This window comes from Alexandromys fortis, unplaced genomic scaffold, assembly GCF_014885135.2.
Source record: "Alexandromys fortis isolate MF-2015 unplaced genomic scaffold, M_Fortis_MF-2015_v1.1 scaffold_65, whole genome shotgun sequence".
NCBI classification, from domain to species: domain Eukaryota; kingdom Metazoa; phylum Chordata; class Mammalia; order Rodentia; family Cricetidae; genus Alexandromys; species Alexandromys fortis.
The window spans coordinates 796005-818275 of NW_026067986.1; the positions used below are offsets into that span (position 1 = coordinate 796005).

The 22271-nt window shown below is 45.0% G+C and overlaps 2 protein-coding genes across 3 annotated transcripts in view; one reads left to right on the plus strand and one right to left on the minus strand.

The window, feature by feature from the left end:
- Positions 1–1919: 1919 nt before the first annotated feature.
- On the minus strand, positions 1920–20508 carry Stradb (STE20 related adaptor beta). Of its 2 annotated transcripts, none has more exons than XM_050159171.1 (12): positions 20277–20508; positions 17226–17326; positions 15200–15280; positions 10303–10402; positions 8535–8656; positions 7311–7419; positions 5984–6107; positions 4844–5015; positions 4462–4566; positions 4065–4309; positions 3399–3441; positions 1920–2792 (listed from the first exon to the last, which is right to left on the minus strand). In XM_050159171.1, exons 2-12 carry the CDS (start codon positions 17235–17237, stop codon positions 2649–2651), a joined length of 1257 nt encoding a protein of 418 aa, XP_050015128.1. In that variant the 5' UTR covers positions 17238–17326; positions 20277–20508; the 3' UTR covers positions 1920–2648. The 2 variants fall into 2 exon arrangements, with proteins under 2 accessions (XP_050015128.1, XP_050015127.1); XM_050159170.1 differs by having other exon boundaries at positions 1921–2792; positions 17226–17329.
- A 153-nt stretch (positions 20509–20661) lies between these two features.
- The window catches only part of Trak2 (trafficking kinesin protein 2), a 53873-nt gene continuing 52263 nt past the window's right edge, over positions 20662–22271 (plus strand). Inside the window, exon 1 of the mRNA XM_050159158.1 lies at positions 20662–20882. The gene's annotated coding sequence lies outside the window, so the exon portion shown is untranslated. The remainder of the gene's footprint in view (positions 20883–22271) is intronic.

A 22271-nucleotide genomic window follows, 5' to 3' on the forward strand; every position in this document is an offset into this window, starting at 1 on the left:
CCGGGTCTTAAAGAGAACCAGCTGCTGCCAAGAGGATCAGGAGTGAGGTCAGCTGTGAGAACTAAAAACAACAGAGTTTAGCTGTTTCTGCCCTGGATGCGAAAGGAACAAGGTATATGGGATGTTTCTGCCCAAGATTCCAAAAGGTACGCGGTATAACATGAGTAGCAATTCCAGTGAGGCTGAGGAGAGCAGAGAAGCGAATTGGGGGGTAGAAGGCAACTGAGCGATGGTAAAGAGGAACCGCGGGTCTGACTTCAGCAAGGGTACATTCCCAGGAAGGAAATCTCAAATTCCTGCACCTCACTAAAATTTTATGACAGTATTGTCACTTGCGGGCAGTGTTTCTAACACATCTCACCATGGAAATCCCTGAAGTTTTCCATACAACAAAAATTCTGACATCCCCCCCCCCCTAAAAGTAAGGTCCTCCTGTCTGACTCTAAGCTGGGGTTCAGCTTTTCACAGCCCCTGGACACACTCAAGGCTGTCTTGTCTGAGACCTTAAGCTCATGCGCAGACCCTTGTCAGCCTCCACCATTTTGTGATCCAATTCTTTAAACGTTTACATATGTGTGGATATTGCATGTTTTCTATGCACATGCAAACATGTACACATTCTAATTCCCAATATTCCGACAGTAGAATCTGACAGGCAACATTTCATGACGACCCCGCCCACTGTTGGCAGGTTACGTAAACACGCAGGACCTTCCCAGAGGGGGCGATGCTAAGGTGTTAAGCGAAATGAACTACAGCTCCCATCACGCTCCTGTCCGCTTCCTGCTCCGCTTGGCATCACAGCAGGTCTTGGTGGACGTTGGCACAGAGCTTCCCTAACATTCATTCTTGAGGCAGGGGTATAGCCAACAAACACAAACAGAATTGCTTCTGTCTGCCTATTTAATCATTTTACAATCACCTCCAATATAATATATTCATAGTCACTTGCTATGTATATAATCATATAGATTAAGAAACCAACAGACATTATTACAACTGACACCATTTTTGAGACGGCGTGGTATTTGGGGTGAAAATGTACTCTACAGGCTCATGTATCTGACCGGTTAGCTGGGGTCGGTGATGCTATCAGGAGGTTAATGAACTTTTAGAACTCTGAGCCTCGCTCAAGGAAGAATGTGACTGGGGGTGCTCTCAGAGTTTACACACTTGCCCCACTTCCAGGTCACTCTCTTCCTGTGTGTGGAGCTGAAATGCGGTCTCTTTCCGCTCCTGCTGCCTGTCATGGTGGACAGCTAGCCCTCTGCAGCTCTTCCTTACGCCACTTTTGATCACAGTATTCTATCACAGCAGCAGGGGAGTGATTGACGCACGATGTGGGCGTGTCATATCAATCTGTTGATTTCATTGGCTGAGCAATAAAGAAACTGCTTGGCTGGCCCTGATAGGTTAAAGCATAGATGGGAGGAGTAAACAGAATAGAATTCTGGGCAGAAGAGGAAGTGAGGTCAGACTCTGCGCTGCTTCCAGAGGGACCGGACAGCCGCCATGCTCTGCTCTCCCAGGCAGCTGCAACCCACGATGGACTTAGGCTAGAATCTTCCCGGTAAGCGCACCTTGGGGTGCTTACACACATCATTAGAAATGGGCTAGTCCAGGTGCGAGAATTAGCCTGTAAGGGCTAGAGTTCAAGGGCCAAGCAGTTCTTAAATGAATACAGTTTGTGTGTTGTTATTTCGGGCATAAGCTAGCCAAGCGGCAGGGGTGTTGGGGACGCAGCCCCGCTGCTCTTATTTCAACAGACGCATAACACCTCCTGCTAACGAGGCCAGGTCACGAACAACCGCATGGTTTACCCCACTACAGGAATAAACATGAAAGACCAGAACACCCTCTGTCTCTGTATCTCCTCAAGATTGCCTACACTTTATTAGGTTACATAACTCAAGTTTTAAAAAAAAAGACCTTCTCTTGGCAAACCAAATTAGAATATGTGTTCTAGCTTTGTTAAGTCACACAGAATATATAAAAGATACGTACGGTCTAATAAATCTTTATTGAGCTCCCACAGGGTGCATGAATTCGGAATATATAATTTACACAGGTAGAAAAGTGGCATGTTAGCTCCCCATTTAAAATGCAGACGTCGTCTTCTCTTCATGTTTCACATTAGCCCCCCTCCCCCCATTTGAAATGTAGACAGTGTCTTCTCTTCATGTTTCAAGTGGATTATTTAATGGGAGCCCAGGCTCAGTTTGATGTCACCATATGTAACAGGGACAGCACAATAGTTTCCCTTCTCAAAAAGAAAAAAAAAAAAAAGGCTAGAGAGTCTGAAGAAAAGATGCTCTCGGAAGCACCGTCCTTGGAGGAAGGGCTCATTCCCCAGAGGACAGCAAAATGTAGAAGAAACCTAGCTGGCTCAAAAATCACACTGAGATCCAGAAAGTTCCAGTCACAGCTTAGAGAGAGGAAGGGACGGATGATTCTGACGCTGCCATCGTGAAGGACCGTGAAGGCGCGCCCATCTGAGCAGAGGTGATGGGTGTACCGCATGAACAGAGCGGGCGAGTCTCCAGTGCACCAACGGAGTTTTCAAGTATAGATCTGGCATTGTCCCCAGCAAGACAGGAGAGAAGCAGCAAGGAGCAGCTGTCAAGTACAGAGGACATGAGGTGGCGACCCTAGAATTCCCAGTCTGGGTCTCTGTCATCGGGAAACTCGCAGTCCAGCTCACTCCACGGTGATGCTGGCGGCAGCACCATGGACGGCCTGTTGTAAGCAGGAGGCAGCAGCGAGAGAATGGAGTCCCGGCTTTCTTCCTTCATCTGTTAAAGAAACTTAAGATAGTGATGTGGGCACAGACTCAGCATGAATTTTATTCACAACAAATAGCTTTTAAAGAAATTATAAAACTTCAAAATTATTTTCCTTTAAATGCCTCCGATTCTGATAATCAGAAAACAGGGAGACTTAAAAGCTAAATAAACTAATTTTTAATCAGAATTATTCTGCCCTGTCATCATTTGTAGGTAAGTCAGTTGATGGAAATATGGAATTTGTAATATGATAGGCTGCTTTTACTCTTCTGGTTTTGAAGAATAAAACTCTTTCAGATATTCTACTATTAGGGCCAGCAGATGGCTGATTGGGCAAAGATGCTAAAAGCATCTGCCATGACACCTAAGACCTGCGGTCCACACGGATCCCCATGGTAGAACTGCTATCCTCTGACCCCCACCATGCAGGAACACGACATCCAAGTTAACACAGACAAACAATAAAATAAGTGAAACTACTAAAATGTTTTCTTGCTTTAACTCTATTTTATAGGAACTAACGTTATTAGCTAAACTCTATAAAGTCAACAAAAAATGGCCTTTAAAAAAATTTTTTTTTAAATATTTAAGACCATGGACAATAGATCAGCTCACCTGCTTGAAGAATACATGGGACAACAAACTGCTTGCTGATGGCCTGAAATTTTTGAAAGAGTTATTAGAAAATAAAACCTAATATTAGAACATACATTTTTTTCATGTATATAATTACATTAGAAATGAGGCTTAGAACTGACAAACGCAATGTTAAAAAGTTAGACAGAAAAGGACAGATTAGCAGTAATTCTCAGCAACAGCCTTGACTGGTAGAAGAAATAATTCTGGAAATACCTTTATATTAACCCATACTCAATTTTTACTGTACGCAAACTATTTGTAAGGAACCTGCCAGGATGAAGGTTCTAAAAAAGGTAAGAGTCGGTATCTTCTTTCTAAAATGCCAGCGGGAGCGTATCAGCATTTACAAGGCTATGTATAGCAGCAATAGCAACAGTGCCTTACGTGGACACGCTAAGAACCACCGACTGAAGGCAGCGTGACTGGGTGCAGTGTGGCTACAAACAATGCCCAACGCCTGTGATTTTGAACTCCACCCGTGTTCCTCACCCTTGCTTCTCACTGACTTGTTCTTAGCACTGATAGTCTCTAGGCTAAGTGTTTGATGAAAAGATGTGACTTCTATGGGAAGGGTACACCACAAAACCACTCTAAGATATAAAACACACACATTTTGCGCTGTTTATAGATGGCCAAGCTTACCTTTTCTCGGGGTCTTGTTGTAAGCACAGCTGCACCAGGCTAAAGAAGGCCGGAGAGAACGTTTTCGTGGCTGGCGTGTGGAGACGGTCACTGTTGACTGTGTGAGTTCCGGTCGAGACCAGCACGCTCTCTCCAATCCCGGAGTCCACCCCGGACTGGGAATTTCTCATTCTGGAGTCCGACTGCGGAAAGCCACCGATGTCCAGCGGACTATACGGAGGGCCTTTCAGTTTCTGTAACAGCATCTAGGAGGAAGGGGAACACTCTCAAATGCTTTCTAGGGGGAAACATTTAGATAAAAATGACAGTCAATCTCTAGAGTCTACAACAAAATGTTCAACGGAAGTCATCTAGACCCAAGGAAGCCGTCAAAGCTAAGTTCAGGGAGTTCCATTACCTGAGTCCTGTGCATGTCCTGGAAAGGTACCTGCCCACTGGCGAGTTCACACGCTGTGATCCCAACACTGTAAATGTCTGACTTCACGTCATATCCATGTAAATCCTGTGAACACAATACGAAGGCCTTAGCATGAATAGCAAAGAGTGGTGTACTGGTGTCCTCTTGACAAAGGACGGTGACAACGGAGGAGCCCCCCCCAGCACAAAATCAAGGTCCGCCTAACAGATGCCCTCACAATTTAAGATCCCTAACACAGTCTCGAAAAGAGAAAAGGTCTCGTGGCAGCCGTTCACCAAAAAACCAGGACACAGTCGTCCCCTAGTCAAACTCAAAGACACGTGAGACGCACAGACAACCCGATGCCACAGCAACACCTGACCTGTCTCAGTAGCTCTGGGCTCAGCCACGGCTGCACTGACGTGCTGAACTGTGGGAAATCAAACACAGCCCTATGCCTCTGTCCGTGCTTAACCAAACTATGCAGGTGGGACAGGCCAGAGAGGGTCACCAGGCCATCACCAGAAATGAGGATATGGCCGGCTTTAAAACTCCTAGAACAAAAAGAAACAGTCCTAAGTACTAGGAACCTGGCCCACGCAAAGTGAACAAAAGTCTGGCGAGAACACATCCCTACATTCCCTCAGGAAGCAAACACCCTGGATAAAACGGCGGTGGACAGTGTGCCCGTAAAATACGTGACATTTCCAAGAAGTCAAGGAGCTCACTTAGGTACGTACGCAGTACGGGAATGGGGGGTGTGGGGGGGGGAGGATCACAAGCTACAAGCTTGGAATTGGGAGACTTCTTTAAGAAATGAAGATGAATCATGAATTTTGCTATTTTAGGGTGCACTGAAGCATACTATTATTATTTAGGGTTAACTGAAATACAAGAGAAGCGTCTATGGGATAACGTCATTTTTAGATATACGCCACATTGAAGTTCCTTTAACTGTCTATAGTCCATGTCTTACTTTTCCATCTAAAGCACTAACTTTGAACACTAACAGTGGCACAGCCAATAATCCGGTGAGGTGAAGCAAATCTCAATTTGAATCCAGTCTGTCTGGAATCCTCAGCCAGAACGCCGCTGAGGAACAGCGGCACAGCACCCAACGTTATGGAGCTGGAAACTACGGCAAGCACGTCTACCCAAAATTAGTCTCTGATGAGAAACGGGTCCAGAAGGGCACAGGGGAGCTGGTGTTTGGCACGTGGTGCTCTTCAGGCCTGAGACCAGTCAGACGGGGAAGGGCTGTGATTACTCACGGAAACGTGACATTAACTGGAGAGCAGGGGAAGAGGCTCGTCGTTTCCCCAAAAAGGACAACAAAATCCCAGCTCATAATCTGGGCGTGAGTTTTCAGCGCCCCTGCCTCCCACTAAGACAAGCAAACCAGCACGCTACTGCAGTGTGAACAGGCGTGAGGTGGGCACCAGGGTTACCTCTCCTTTTCCTAAGGCTCAGCTGCTCTCCCTGATGACCTCTAGCTCAGGTGTGGATGTGAACCAGCTAGTACCTGTGGATACAGCCGCTCTGGTGCAGGTAGCTCAGCCCCCGCACTGCTCCAAAGAGAATGTTCCTTATTAAGGCCTCACTCATCCCTTCAGGGAAGTAGGTCTTCAGGAGCTGACTTGCCGAGCCTGGAAGAAAGCCCTGACATTCAGACGGAAGCTGGGAATGTTCTAGATACGCTTTTCAATCATGGGGAGACAAGCACACGTCTGCTGCCTTCTGAGTCCAGACATTTTCCCAGGCAAACATATCCTTCACGAATTAACATCACCACCACCACAATGCGGTCAGGGGCTTGGATCTAGGACCTCGCGCATGTCGGGCAAACGTATCGCTACTGCGCTACATCCCCAGCCCTCTACATATCTTTGGGTTTTTAAGGTAGGATCCCGTCTAAGTTGCTGAGGTTGGCCTTGAACTTATTCTGCAGCTCAGGGTCAGCCTTGACTTGTGATCCTCCTGTCTCAGTTCTCCAGTAGCTTATAATTCTGTGCCACCAAGTCTGGCTTGAAATGTTTAATCTTATTTTTTAATCCCACTCCCCCTTGCTCCTGTGGTTTTTGTGTGGTGTTTGTTTGTTTTTGTAGGAGAGGCTGGGAACATAACTCAGAGGTAGAGCATTTGTCCACCCCGCTCAAGGCCCTGGGTTTCAACCAACCACAGTCTCTCCCACACATACCCCACATACAAGTGTGACTTTTTGAAAGGTAAGAGAACATTTTTCAGTACTGCTGAATAAAAATGCATACTGTACATCATATTTTAAACCTAGAAGTAATTCACAAGCGCTATTCTAGTGACCAAAGCTCCGGAATCCATTTCCTCACGAGTTCAGCACACTTAGTGAACAAGGTGCCATCTAAGCACTTCAGGATATCAACATAGGAAGCATAAATGATTACCTCCTCCAAGAGGCAGAAGTAAGAGAGCCGGCCACACATGGCTATTCACGGTACAGTGACATCATGGATGTCCACGGTACAGTGAAGCAGAAACGAGAATAGGGTGCTTGGGTGGAGAAATTACTTCTGCCGGCAAAACAAGAGCTCTTCTCTACTAAGAGAGGAGAGAACATGAAGGAGGGGCAGTGTGTGCCAAGGCGTGGGACTCTGAGAGTCAGCAGTGGTTTCACGGATCACCACACCCATTCTATTTTAAAACTAAAAAAATACAAATATTTTATCTATTATGAATATATATTATGAAATATAGAATTGGTCACTAAATTTATAAATTAAAAGCAGTAGATAGATACAAGACACCACTCGGTTTTTACAATGATAGCATCAAGGTTAAAGAATCCGTTGTTTTATTTAAAACCATCTCCTTACCATAGGCCATAAATGGAGAAACCACCCAAAGCCAGCTGCCCACGGTGAACACTGTCCAATACGTTGTGACATTGGGGTGCTGGAAAAAGTGAGACAGAACCAGCGCTCTCTGGAATAAACGACAGGAGAGAAGACATTTACAAGTCACCATACTTCACAGTAGCAGTCACTGCGGCTAACACTCCAGGGGGCAGGGCGGCCTCTGCTTCTAAATTTCACGGCTGCTCCAAAAAATATGTAACACTGATTTGTGCTGTAAACGGTGCTTTTATGTTAGAAAACCTGTCCAGAACACACCGTGAAAGAGGAATGTGAACTTAGTCTGCCCCCAAAGAGAATATACCTAAAGACTTACGTTTTTGTTGTAGGAATGTTTAAAATACAGAAATGAGGACAGGGGAGTCACTGTTAACACCACACCATGGAGAGACTCACTGTAAATAGTCTCGTATAGCTTCTCCTGTCCTTTTTTTTCTATTGTATGTATGTATGTATGTATGTATGTATGTATGTATGTATATGTATGCATGTGTCTATCTATCTGCACATATAAGTGTTTTCACATTTATTGATTGATTGATTGACTGATTGATTGGGGAAGGCATGCACATAACACAGTGCACAGTTGACCAGAGGACATCCTGCAGGTCAGTCTTCTCTATCCAACACGTGAGCTCCAAGGATCAAACTCAGGCCCTGAGGCTTGGAATAAGCAGCCTTACGTGGTAAGGCATCTCCTTATCACCATATCAATATTTTAAAAATTGAGATGACAGCAAAATAAAAAATGTCCCCCTTTGCATGAAAAACTATTAGAAAACAAGAAAATAATTTTATATGCTGCAATGTGATCCTATTAAAATTGATCAATTCTGAGGTTAATTTTGCTTAAATGATAGAAGATAAACTCCCGTGTCTTCCTGTCTCTCTGTTTTACGGTGCGGCCATTTGTCACTGGACTGGCTGAGGGTGCAGTCAGTCTCCCGCGTAGCACCGAATATGTCATTCCCTTGAAGGAATTCACAGTGTCTACCAAAGTTCGAATATATTTGCTCTATCAGGTAATACACCTCGCTTCCATGTATTCTACCCAATCTGGAACTGCATCATTTTATTAAATCTACTTTCTCTAAGAGAACTATCAGTCAGGGGATAAAATTCCTTACAGATGCAGCCTCCACACACAGACATTTTAGTCAACACTTCCTGCCTTTACATCGTTACCTGTAAAGCTTTCAGACGTTCCTCGGTGCAGTTTTCCAGGTTGGTGATTTTTACAGTGACCATTGTTCCTGTAGGAGTGTGCCGTGCAAGGTGAACAGAGGTCAGGTTGTCAAATCCTCTTCCTGGAATCAGACACAAAGCCCATGGTAACAATCAAAGCAGAAAAAAATGTCGATGCTGTGCACTGCAGCAAAATTTAAAACCCTCTGCTCTTCGAAATACACCAAGCAAACAAAAAGGCTCGAACACTCTCAGCACCATAGTGACAGCCTAGAACTTAAACGCCAGACTCACCAACATGACAACCCAGGCCATTCCCAGCTACCCCGCAAGCTGGGGAAGGCGGGGTCCTCCATCTCTGGGCAGCACGGTGTGGCTGTCAGAGGTCCTCCATGGTAAAGCCCAGATCTCGATGCCCATGGCTCAAACTGCCCACTAATAGCGTGATCCAGACATGACCCTTACTTCAACACACTGTGCCTCACAACTTTTTTAAATGATATTTTTTATTAATTCTTTGGGGATTTCAGAAGTGTATCTTGGTCATATTTAGCCCCCTAACTCCTCCTATGTCAAAAATTAAACATTCTTTTACTTCTATCATTGTTACCTTCCCATCCAGTCAACTTGAGTTCCCTCCTTGATTTTCTGGTCACCTGTCTTAAGGAAACGTCTTTGGGATAACTAAAAGAGTTATGTAACTTATTGGACAGGTTTTGCACAAAGGGTCACATGCCGTATGTTCGCAAATCTCACGCTTTCCTTCTACTGGCTCGGAGGGGCTCAGACTCCATGTCTTAAAGGAGGTTATGGAGCAGGCAATGGAAAGGCACCTGGGAGCTTGGAGGAAGACATTCCACACACACACACACACACACACACACACACACACACACACAGGTCAGTGCACCATAATTCCCAACAAACCTGGACGAAGGTTGGGGTGTCAGTAAGAAGTTCGAGCTCTAGTCATTTGCTCTATGTTCACTTTTATCATTATTAAAATTTTACTTGGGAACTGAAATGTTCTTACCAGGAAGCAGTGTATGTGTATGTAAAAAATACACATGTGAATATATTTTGTAAAATACAAAGATAAAAACGAAGAAAATGATAAGCCATTGAAAATATTAGCAATGTCTATATCAGATGGGTTCCTTTCATATAGCTCCACTCCAAAGCACTCCAGTGAATGAAAAAGCACCATTCAATGTATTCATCTGCCAGAGAGGATGGACCTCAAGTCATAGAGCTTTCGTTCATCCTCACACCGAACATGGCTACCAGTTTTTAGTGGTTAATAAATACTCCGGAATGTGCGGAGCAAATGTTTCATGAATTTAAACCTATAAAAAGGAACTGGTTTTGCTCTGTACTTAAATAAGAATGATTTGTACAACTGAAAATTTAGATTAAAATATGAATTATATAAAATTATAAAATATATAAATTAAATAACATAAATTAGCAAGTAATTTGGGTTAAGTGTCATGACTGAAAAGACTTTTAGTACTTGGTTTAAACTTCTACCCTGTAAAAATTAAATACATAAAACTAGAAGCTTTCTTTAAAAAAATGATACAAGTAAGTAATTAGATTATCTAATGTCATTTTTTTTTCTAAATGTACTTCAGTGGAAGAGTAAACTAGAATATGAGATTATTTTTGGATAAAATGCATTAGATTCATCTAACAGACCCGGTTAAAATCTAGCTTATGCTGCAGGCGACAGTAAAGAAAGAGACGCCCACAGAACAATCAGCATTACCTATTTCCACCTGCAGTTCGTAGTGAGACGCATCGGTGGAGCGTATCGCTTCACTGGCTCTGGCGGATGGAGGTGACCAGGAAGCAGCTGGCTCATCAACCTGCGTTTTTTCAGGATGAAAATAAAAAAGGATAAACATCACGAGTCTCCCAGTTTGGTCTCGCTATTCCAGTAGGAAATATTGACAGTCATATCAGGAAGGTACTGGGAAAGGTTGTTTTAAGATCTGGGAGGAATTTACCACACACTAACTGATGTCAAAGAGATTTCAGTCTGAATAGGGAGACGCAGGAAAAGCAGATTTATAAACAGCAAGAGATACTTTCCACCTCATTCTCCTGCAAAACTTCTAGATGGGCCCAAGAGCGGATGACAACTGTAAAACATAAGGGAGGACTTGCAAGGACAGGGGAGGGGAGGTAGTCCAGGTTTGCCTTCTTGCCTTCAGTCTGAGGTTTGTGCTGTGTCAACAGTCAAGGACAACTTCCACACCACCGTCTGTTAGCAGAGAAAGCCCTTCACGCGACGAAATGAAGGAAGAGCAAGGTCAAAAGGAAAAAGAAGCCCAAGGAGATGGGAGCTCAGGGTACAGGCCTCCTGACTGAAGGTACCGCAGCAGAGGTCTCCTGGGGTGCTTTGGAGTCCGAGTCAAGTTTGCATCTAAATATAGGGTCAGTGAAATATCACACACAAAGCAGAAAGAAGAGGCCTAACCCACTGGTATAATACGATAGCAAGGAGGAGCCCCTAAAGGACACCGGGACTCCAGAGGACACTTGGAAGCCTTCACAGGAACTAGCAATTGGCAGGAGTCTTGTTACAGCCCCCAGAGAGGCGAGGAGGGAAAGAGCATTACTAAGTGTTAGGAATCGTGCTAACTCCTAGACGTCTATAGAGATGGATGGTATCCAGGAAGAATCGCAGTGGAAGAGAAATTCTAACTCACGAGTGAAAATAAGCCCCGTGTGAGGGTGGGGTGCCACCATAAGTCAACTTAGAACAGGAAGTACTAGGATAGACAGGCGTGAAGACACACAAGAGAGGGAAGACTGTGTAACAGTGACTTACAATTTGAAGTGCTACCAATCCGTAGGTCTGTTAGGAAGGCTGGAGACGCAAAGCACCAAGGTTTGTTTTCATAACTTAAAAAATGGCAGGGGGCAAGAGATGTCTCAGTGGTTAAGGGCATCGGCTGCTCTTCTAGAGGACCGGAGTTCGATTTCCACAATTCCCAGTGCACACACACACACACACACACACACACACACACACACACGGCAGCTCACTACTGTCTGTAACTCCAGTTCCAGGAGATCCAAGGCTCTATCCTCTGCGGGCACTTCACGAATGTTGTACACGGACATACATGCAGACTAAACACCCACACACATAAAATATTTTTTTAAAAGAAAAATGTTATGTTTCAGCATGATGGGCTGAAATCAGCTGCCTCTAATTCCCTCCATCTACGGCATATGGGAAACAGTCTTCTTAAAGCAAGACAGAGTACAAATGTTACGAGCAAGCATTCAAAAGCTGGGGTTGTTTTTGAGACAGGGTCTAGCGCTGTGGCCCAAACTGACCGTGAACTTCGATTCCTTCCACACCAACCTCTGTTCAGTGTGAGCATGTACTGAACCACCAAGTGCTCACCCAAGAGCCCTCATCCAGTTTGCTTTTCCTTCCTTTTCTCCCTAGGAAAGGCCTCACTCCCTAGCCCAGACTGGCCTTGAACCTGTGGCAACCCTCCTCTCATCTTTCAAGTGTTAGGAGTACAGACGTGAGACACCATACCTGGCAACAGACTCAACTTTCAAAAAGTAGAAGACTGCAAAGTAGCAAGTTTGATGCATTTGTCCAGAAGAAGCTGAGGTCAAATTAAAAGTTGGAATCCTGGAGGAAAAGTCATGGAGGTCACAAGAAACAGCATGGTTCACAGAGACTGAACCATCTCAAACTAACCTCACTTATCTTAGTGATGCGATGACCAGAGAACCGAGGGGCAAAACCGCAGCGGGTTCCCTGTCCTGGTTTATCTCCTGCTGTGATAAAATACAAAAGCAAACCGGGGAAGAGAGGGTTTTATTTGGCTTACAGATCCAAAGGGATAGTCCACTGTGGCAGCAAAAGCAGGGCCGCAGAAGCAGGACCCTGGCTCCGGGGGAGCAGGAAATGAGATCAGGCTGTAAAACCTCAAGGTCCACCCCCAGTGATGTATTTCGTTCTTAGGGCTCTACCTCCTAAAAGTCGCGACCAGTACCGCAATTGAGGACCAAGTGCACAAACACGTGAGGCTACCAGGGTATTTCATATTCAAGCCACAACCATCTTTACCCCAGAGGGCTCTTTAATGACTTCCTGAAGATGCAAAAGGCCTAATTTAAGAAGAAAAATTTGAGCTGGGTGGCCGTGGTGGCGCACGCCTTTAATCCTGCCACTCAGGAGGCAGAGGCAGGCGGATCTCTGTGAGTTAGAGGCCAACCTGGTCTACAGAGTGAGTTCCAGAAAAGCCAGGGCTACACAGAGAAGACCTGTCTTGAAAAACCAAAACAAATAACAAAACAAAAAGGGAAGAAAAATCTGGTTGTTCTCTCTAAAAAACTTGACAGAAAATAGAGAGCCAAAGTTACATTGTAAGCCTAAGAGCTCCAAGAAACAAAAATGCCTCTGACTGGCGAGCCTCTTGCTCACTGCAGATCGTTCCTGAGATTCTGGAGGCTGTTGGTCGGGAAGATAACAAGCCACAGGTTTTCACTTCCCTGAACAAGTCTGTCTGACCCGTCTGCACTGACATGCTTAATCACCTGTGGGCAGGAGGTTCACAGGAGGTACGTCAGGATGTTTGCTTGCCCCAGATTAGATCTGCTGGAAAAATACTTAAGCCGCTACAAACCTTGATACCTTGATTCAAGGTCATTTCCCAGGAAACAGAGCCCAGCCACCTAGCCAGTATTTACTTAAAGCTTGCTTCAAATTTGGCTTTAAACTGTGGTAATGGTCTTATTCCCAGTAGGTGGAATTAACAGAGACTGTACACTGGTTTGGTTTTTAAACCATGTAGCGAGGTCTGTTCTTTATCTCAGAGTCAGAAACTGGATTTAGTCAGCACACCGAGGGTATATTCTAACTAGCTGCGCTGTTTAGACGAACGTACTTTTAGTATCATTAGGCGTAAGGGAAGCCATGGAAAACAAAGTCATAATTAGAAATTTTGTAGTTTATAACGGGAGGCAAATGTCAGGTGTCAAAATACTTGATTTGTATGTTTTCAATATAACTTTTTTTTTTTTTTCTCGAGACAGGGTTTTCTGTGGTTTTGGAGCCTGTCCTGGAACTAGCTCTTGTGGACCAGGCTAGTCTCGAACTCACAGAGATCCGCCTGCCTCTGCCTCCCGAGTGCTGGGATTAAAGGGGTGCGCCACCACCACCCGGCTCTCAATCTAACATTTTATCCGGGCTGACAAAAAGAGACAAACCACCAACAGGAAACATTTGATAGTGTCCTTCAGCCGAGACTCGGGGAGGGCCCAGGTCGCCTTTCCCAGTCCCTAGGACCAGTTTTCAGCCGGGCTCAGTTTACATTACAGAACCTCTCCACTTTGTCTTTCCACGTGAGACTTCAAATTACACCTCCGTTCCCCTTACTGAAGGTTTTTGTCTAACTTAAAATACAGAGGTCTGAAGGATACCAGCATGGAAATTTCCAGTTTTGGGTTTCGTAACGGCATAGAGAGAAGTCCCAGGACAAAGCTCCCTCCGTCTGAAGGGTATGGAGGGTTGGAAACCACCCTCCTACTACACCTTGAGGACCGGATGGCGACTAACAATGACAATGGTTAGCGTCGGTCCTGAGAAAAATTATAAGCAAAAATAACTGGAATTACCTTACGCTGTAACAAACTTTTCACAGCAGGTTTCACTGTATAACAAAAACTGTTACATAAATTAAGGAATAAGCAGAGTAAGGATTTCAGACACATATTACCAGTGTGTCCCTTTAAATATTACTTAATATGACAGATACTGCTTCAGAGAGACAAAGATGGGTGAGACAGGATGACCTTCACATGGGGGTCACATTGTGGTTGAAGAGAGGCAGACCCCAGTCCCTGTAAGACCACGCAGTAATAACTACTTTATGAAATAAAAAGGATCTTAGGGAGAAGAAAGAGTTTACAGATATGCAATCTGAACCAACTCTTGATGGACGAGATGAAATTTCGGGGGAAGGCAGGAACCATGGTATTTCAAGCAGGGAGAATATACCCAGGAGGAAACTCAAACACTGGTCCTATCCCATACCATTGAGAGTCTCTGTATATGCTAAGGTGGCATGAACAGACGTGTTGAGCCAGTGCTGGGGGCTGGCGTGAGTACTGCGGGAGAGGCTGCCTGTGTGCACGGACCACAGGCAGTGACTCTCTACCCAAGAGGCCAGGTGGACAGGAGTGAGCAGCTGTGCTCCCGCTCTTGAGGGGCGGGTGCAGCAAGCGTGAAGAGGGCACCAAAGTTCCTAGTACGCATGACTAAGAGTCAGGCTTTCATTAACCAAAGCAAGAGACACAGGGCTGGGAGATTTGGAAGCAGATTAAAGTGTCACTCAAATCAGTAGAAACCCTGGGGGGGGGGGGCGGGGAATCTAACTGGATGTATTCTGTAGATAATCCCAGGGCACAGGAAAGAGACAGACCGGTGATCACTGCGGTCCTCTCAGAATACCCGCCACGGAAACCCCAGGGATAGATGACCCTGTCCGGAGAGGGCGGGTTAAGAGGTCAGTTACAGACTCTGGGAGGCCAGCACGCAGAAGAAGAAACGGTGAAAAGCAGAGGTGTCGGGATGAGGAGCATCGCAGAAGGCACAGGAGGGACGTAGCTGTGCTCCGCCACGTGCTTACCAAGTACTGATGGACACTGGTTTCAGACTGTTTTTCAGGTCTGAGAGATTCGACTCGGGTTCGTGAAGCACAGAAACAATCCTGGAAGTCAGAGAGGCATACGGTGAGCGAAAAGCAAGGCACACACATGGCACACGCATGGTACTGGCTTGCATATACAACAAGACCTGGTATCAGGGCTGGAAGCCCAGGTGGAGGTGGTCATGGGAGGGGGCAGAGAGTAGCCGGGTGCACAGAAGGCAGGCATCACTCTCTCACACTTGTGTGTAATGCCATCTCTGCTCCTTGCCTTCACTTGAGGTTATGATCCTAAGTTTAACTGCTTGTCTTAGCTTTCCTGAATATCTGGCTTAAGATTGTCAGCTGAATATTTAGCTAAACATTACTCTGCTGTAGTCAATATTCTTATTTTTTTTCTCAGATTATTTTCTTGAGTGTAGAAACCATGTTTCCCTACGTTAAACCATTTATTTAATTATAAACACATTGAATATATTTGTAACCAATTCTGTTTCTTAAGGTGGCAAACGTGTTCAACTCAAAGCAAATTAAGAGACCTTCTTCTATTACCAAAATTTACAATTCCCTGAATATCAACACACGGTTCTACTATCAGCTATTACCTATAACGAAATACAATGTTTGCATGTTGTCTGTTCCATCAACAATTAGTGGAATGATACTGACCACGTGATAGGAAGGAAAAAGCCCAAAGGAAAGTATAAGCACATTCTATGAGACTTTCAAAATAAGTGATATCAAGCACCTCATCAACCCTCACACGTATGAGCACTGAAAGACAGCAACAAGTGAGCCTCAGAGTCCACCCCCTTCTGCCAACACCAGACTGTCAGTTCCTTAAAAGAAATCAAATTCTGGTTTTTGTAGAATATACCAAAACTTCTCAACAATCAAACTAGTATTTTTCAGCTAGGCCAATCTATTAATTATTTTACATTGAATTTAGAAATCCGGATTTCAGAGTCTTCATCACTCAGATGAAGGAACTGTTGAAAAGGGCATCACCAATCTTCCTGGCAAAAGGATATAAAACTGTAAATCCTAAAATCCCTTTAGCACAGGGGTCTATGAAGGATGGTCGGTATGTGTTCAGGGTTTCGGTGGTTTTAGTTTTTCACTTCCGCACTATCCACTATCCACGGCTGCTTTGAAGCTATAGTCTCCTGACTTCCTATCCTATCCTGGAAGGGTAGGACGGCAGGCATGAGTCTGAACACTTGCCCTAATCTTTGGCAACCACGAGCCAACACAAATGAGGAAGCTGCTGCCCGTCCTGCTAAGCCCCACAATTTTAAAGAGCAGGATCACGGTCTTAATATCAAACCCCTTCTTCAAATACTATATTGTATATGACAGAAAGTCCCCAAGCTACTTAACTGAAAACAGATGTCATGTATCTAATATACAAACAAATAAATTCCATCTGTAGTTTATATGATGCAACGATTCAATTTTTTTATCTGATTAAGTCAAAGGTTTATTTTAAATGCTATCTTACCTGTCTTACCTGCCTTGGGACACAAAGAAATTTATAAAAGGGATCCTTTGAAGTTTTAAAAGATAATGCATAGTTTATGAGATAAGACTAGACTCTAATCCAGGCGGTGGTGGCACACGCCTTTAATCCCAGCACTCGGGAGGCAGAGGCAGGCGGATCTCTGTGAGTTCAAAGCCAGCCTGGTCTACAAGAGCTAGTTCCAGGACAGGCACCAAAGCTACCCTGAAACCTTGTCTTGAAAAAACAAAAACAAACAAAAACTAGATTTTAAGAAAAATATATGAGAAAAATTCAGTTTGGGACAAAGAATTGTAATAATGAGCATATTTAGAAAGAAAGTATAGGAGAAACTCTTTTTGAAAAAGACAAAACTTATTATTGAGAGTTTACATCATCCTCAAGGCCACACATCATTCAGGTCAAAACATCCCAGTGAGTAAACCTGAATGACTGTCCTTTGTTCTCGATCTCACTACTCCGGTGGCATAAAATTGTAACAAAACTTACCAAAAGAGACATTGAATCGCTTTAGTTCACAGGAAGTGACAAAATTCCATCTATTTCAAACAAAGACAAGTTCGGCTTTATCTTCAAGGCGCCGAGATATCCTACTATAAAAACAAAAGCACAATTGCTTAGACTTACTTACACTTCTCGAAGAACTAGATGACGTAACTTATCAGCAGCTTAGGCTAGGGACACCCTTGAGCTGTCTTTAGTAAGCCTTGACGTGGCTCCCAAAAGGCAGAAAGCTAAAGAGAGCTTCTTACTATCTCCAAAGTCTGAAGATACTGCATCTCTCCTATCCTTTTCCGTCCTGTATAAACAGAAATGCTACATAGAGAAGCAATTTCGGACCATCCTTATATAAGTGCGGCCGCTTACAAACAAATCCTCGGGATCTTTAGTGATTGCGTTTACACGCAGACTTTGAGAGTCTCCAAAGAACGCTGACCAATCAACTGCCTACTACCTCAGCTGGGGCCTAAAAGTCACAAATCCAAAGCAGGACTCATGCTGGGCTAAAATGAAAAGTTCTTGCTGCCACATGTTCAAAAAGAGACTTCTTAGTTTTCATGTAAAAAATGACGTTTTTCATAGGTTGACTCTTTTAACCTTGATTTTTAATCCTCAACTGTATTCAACTTAGAATGTGTTGAGAGACATTCTATTATGTATATTATTATGCAAACAACTCCTGTCCGTTTTTAACAAGAGTTGGAATTTTAGCAGGGTAATGTCTTCAGATTCAAGGAGCTACAAGACCACCACCATGATTTTCTGGGTCTTCTCCGATAGCGAGGGCAGCATGTGTAGTGGTTGTTCCTTCTAAACATCATCTCTTGAAACTGGGTTTCATGATCTCAGTTTAGTCAAATACCATATTTGATCAAGGTATCTACAAATAGCCAAGAAAAATGAGACCATAAGTGTTATAAAATATTATCTAATTTTACTGCTGAGGGAAGATGTGGATTTTCACAGGGTATCCACTATAAGCCAAAGGTATAGAAAGGGGAAGAAGGAGGAGAAAATTTAAGATTATTTTGTTCTCAGGCAAGCATTATTGTCAAGTTATGATGGGTGGGGGGCGGTTTAAAGGCAGCGATTCCTGCACAGCCTGCTCTCCAGTATGACTGAGATCAATAAATGTATACATTGTTTTTTGTTTGTGTGTGTGTGTGCGTGTTTATTTTCAAGACAGGGTTTCTCTATAGCTTTGGAGTCTATCCTGGAACTAGCTCTTATAGACCAGGCTGGCCTTGAACTCACGTGAGGGTGGTGCACGCCTTTAATCCCGGCACTAGGAGGCAGAGGCAGGCGGATCTCTGAATTGGAGGCCAGTCTGATCTACAAAGCTAGTTCCAGGACAACCAAGGCTACCAGTAGAAACAGTCTCACAAAAAAAAAAAAAAAAAAAGACAAACAAAAAAACAAGTGCAACAAGTTAAGAAAAAATATCTGAATAACTGGAAATATTTTACTTGTGAGACAGTAAAAGCTTACTTTTATTATCTATTTTGAAAAGATATCTAAATAATAAAAGAAACCACACACAAGGAGTTTGTATTCACGCCACAGGCTTAGGCACTGTGAGCCAGACAGCGCTGAGCACTGAAGACTCCACTAGGAATCCACACAGTGCCCCCTACCCTTTAGCTGCTGGCTTTACCTGAGGCAGAAAGATGCTATGCTTAACTTCATTTTGTGGTTAGTGTGATTCTACCCCTCCTTTTCACTCAGGATCAGCAAGTTGTTACTGAGTTGGTTGCTTTAAACAATAAAACAATCGGGGGAGGGGGGGATGCAGGTCACAATCTTCTAGGACTGTTGCTACCCAAAGAATTGCTTCTGTGGGATGGTTTAATCTCAGACGTTTCCGCCTTGGATAGACCACACTACTAACAGTTAATTTTACAAGACATTTTGAGGTCGAGACAGCGGTTGTACCAGACAAAGGAACTGAACGAAAGATTTGCTGTTAGCTTTCACTATTACACTATGATTTTTAAATGCTAAAAAAGAAAAAGAAAGAAAAATTTAAAAAGTGGGGGGAGCTTGCTGAGGCTTAATGGAACATGCTTTTAATTCCAGCATTCAAGAGGCAGAGACACAAGCAGGCAGATCCTTGTGAGTTCTAGGCCAGCCAGGGCTACCTACACAGTGTGATCCTGTCTTTAATATATATGAGTGTGTATGCATATGTATATAAATTTAAGAAGCCTGTATTCCTAAATGCAGTTGTACCTAAAAAGCTATTACAATAAAGCTTTATAAATAATCTAATTTGTTTCATAACATGGACGTGCATATCAATAGACTCTCATTTGAAATGTTAACGACCCCAAAGGGCCTATGTATTTACAAGACTTGGGTTTTGAGTTAATCTAGGCATTCAATGGTCTACTGTTTCAGGAAATGCTAACGACAACAACAACAAAACCCTGCCAATTCTCTTTGTGAAGCTTCAAAATTATGGTCATTTTCAAGGTGATCTTGAAATTTCATAAAACCTTAACAAAGATTAAAACGATGCACACAGGTAGCTCAGTAGAATCTTGCAAACTTAGTATCATGACTCAGGGTTTCAACAAGTATTTACACGGAGTGCCAAACACCGTGCCAGGTTGGTACTGTCACAAATCGTGATCAAGTTTGGAGGAAAGATATTCGACACAAACAAACCCATGACGGGGAAACACAACACCACATGTAAATACTGAAGACAAAAACGACGCCTGGGCATTTAATTTTGGAAAAGGTCCGTCCCTTCGAAGTATCCGAGCAGACGGGGCTCGGGCCAGAGGGTGTCTTCGGGCTGGGAAGTCGCCAGGCCTGCGTGCACCACCAAAGGTGAGAATCGGCTGGGCTCCTGAACCCTGCACCGCCGCTGGACACCCGGGCACCGCGGCCCCGGTGCGCTGTGACTACGGCCACTGCTCGCCCAGCTCAGGCCTCGCAGGTTTCCGCTGTGCACCTACCGAGCTGTGCACCGTCCCGTCACCCACCCCCGGGGATCCCTGCACCGTCCCCCGCCCGCCTGTCTCCCCTCATTACCCCGGCTGCGATCAAGGCCAGCGGCTCCAGGCGGCGGGCGCTGAGGGGCTGCGACGCGTGCAAGCCCCGGGACCTGCCTCGAGGACGAACGAGGCAAGAACGCCAGGCCCGCTCCCAGCGCGGGCCTCAGGGCGCAGAAGCGTAGCACGATCGCGACAAGGCCAGTTGGCCTGGACCTCTGTCCCAGCCCCGGGTAACCGGCCGGGACGGGATCCGCCCCACCCCGACGGGGTCGGGGCCCGCCGCTCCGCCCCGCCGCGCCTCCACCTTCCAGCTCGGTGGGGAGGTGGAGCCTCCGTGCTGTAGGCGGGACTGAAAGGAAACTACAGTTCCCAGCGGGCCGTGCGCCGGGGCCCCGAAGGCTTCTGGGAAAGTGGGTCCCCGAGCTTCCCTAGCTGGGTGGGTGCTGCCGTCGACCCGGCGTCACTGCAGATCCAAGGTCGCCGAGTGATGAGGTGAAGCCGCCCGCCAGTCCCCTGCCACGCCCGGACTGTGGTAGTTGCGGCGGCGGCAGCTTCGGCTGCAGCTCTCAGGCTGTGGCAGCATTAGGGGCTTCTTCCTCCTCAGCGAGTGTGAGCGGAGGAGCGAGGACGGCGGGCCATCGCGGTGAGTAACCTCCCGCGCGCGACTCGGACTTGCCCTTGTCAACTTCTCCCTTTCTGCCCTGGGTCCCTCCGGTCCCCGGAGGTCACTCGTGGGAGTTCCACGCTCCGAGATGGGAAAGGGATGTTTCCCAAGGATCTGTGCAAAGTGATGTGTGCTGGGGTCTAGCCTCCGGATTCGCCCCCATCGGCACCTCTGAAGATGGGCAGTTTCCCATCCTCTGCCAGACAGCTCCCATCTGGAGCTCTGCCGTTTTAGAATGAGAGGCTTTAGTGTCTGGACGATAAACCTTAAGCTCTCGGTGGCCATCTGTGGTGTAAACGGGGAGCCAAACGTCACATGTCTTTTAACAGGAAAAAAAGAAAAAGTAGACTTAGGTCGAAGCGATAAGAATAGCAGGTGTCCTTATCATTGCCAAAACTTTTGCGTCCCACTTTAAAAAAAAAAATCACAATTACGGTAGTGAAATCGATGGCCTGCTTTTGCACATTTTTCTGCATCAGGAAAGATGGTAATTTTTCTTTGGTAATTCACCTAGCTTACATGGACCACGGAACAGAATGAACTGGACTCAGAATTCTTGCTCTACCTCAGTAAAAATTCTTGTGGCCTTCAACCCTTTGCTGTTCTATCGAAAGTCTGAGCTACAGTGATATCCATGTAGCCTGTTAGTGATGGTGGACCAGACACTGGGAAACAAATTCTGAAGGACGCTGGGTGGTAGGAAGGGCAAAATTCAAAGCACTTTATCATCCCAGCAACTATCCAGCTTTCTATTTTTAAAATTAAGTAGTATCCAACAAGTCTCAGACCTTTAACCCTCCCGTAACATGGCTCTGTGAAAGACGGTGCTTTAAGTCTTCCGTGTTCTTATTTGTGCGATGGAACAACCAGCATCTGAATACTTGAAACCCGCGAGACACCATTTCAGAGTGGTATGTTGCGTGGTTCCCGTAACCACTTAAGCCAATAACGTGAAGCTCAGAAAACTTGACGTAACTGGTGAAGATTTAAATCTCCACTTGATCTGCTTCAGGGTTATGAATCAGGTATCTTTTATACTGGTGGTTGAAAAGAATTTTCCACATTGTTTGCTAGCAAGAGTTCCATCATACCTTGGACAGGGATCAACCCATAACCCCTACTTTAGTACCCTGAACAAATTGTATACACTCTGTCAGCTCGTTTTGCCCCTCCTAGAACTGCTTATTAAGACACGAAGAGCTCATTCCAAATCCTCCTGGATGTACTTATGTAAAGAAGAAAAAAATTATAGGATCGGGCATGTACCACAAAGGTCATTTCCAGCGGTTGGGTTTTATGGTTCACTATGGATGCGTAACATCATAGTCACAGGGACTAGGGAAACTTGCCTTTTTTTTTTTTTAATTT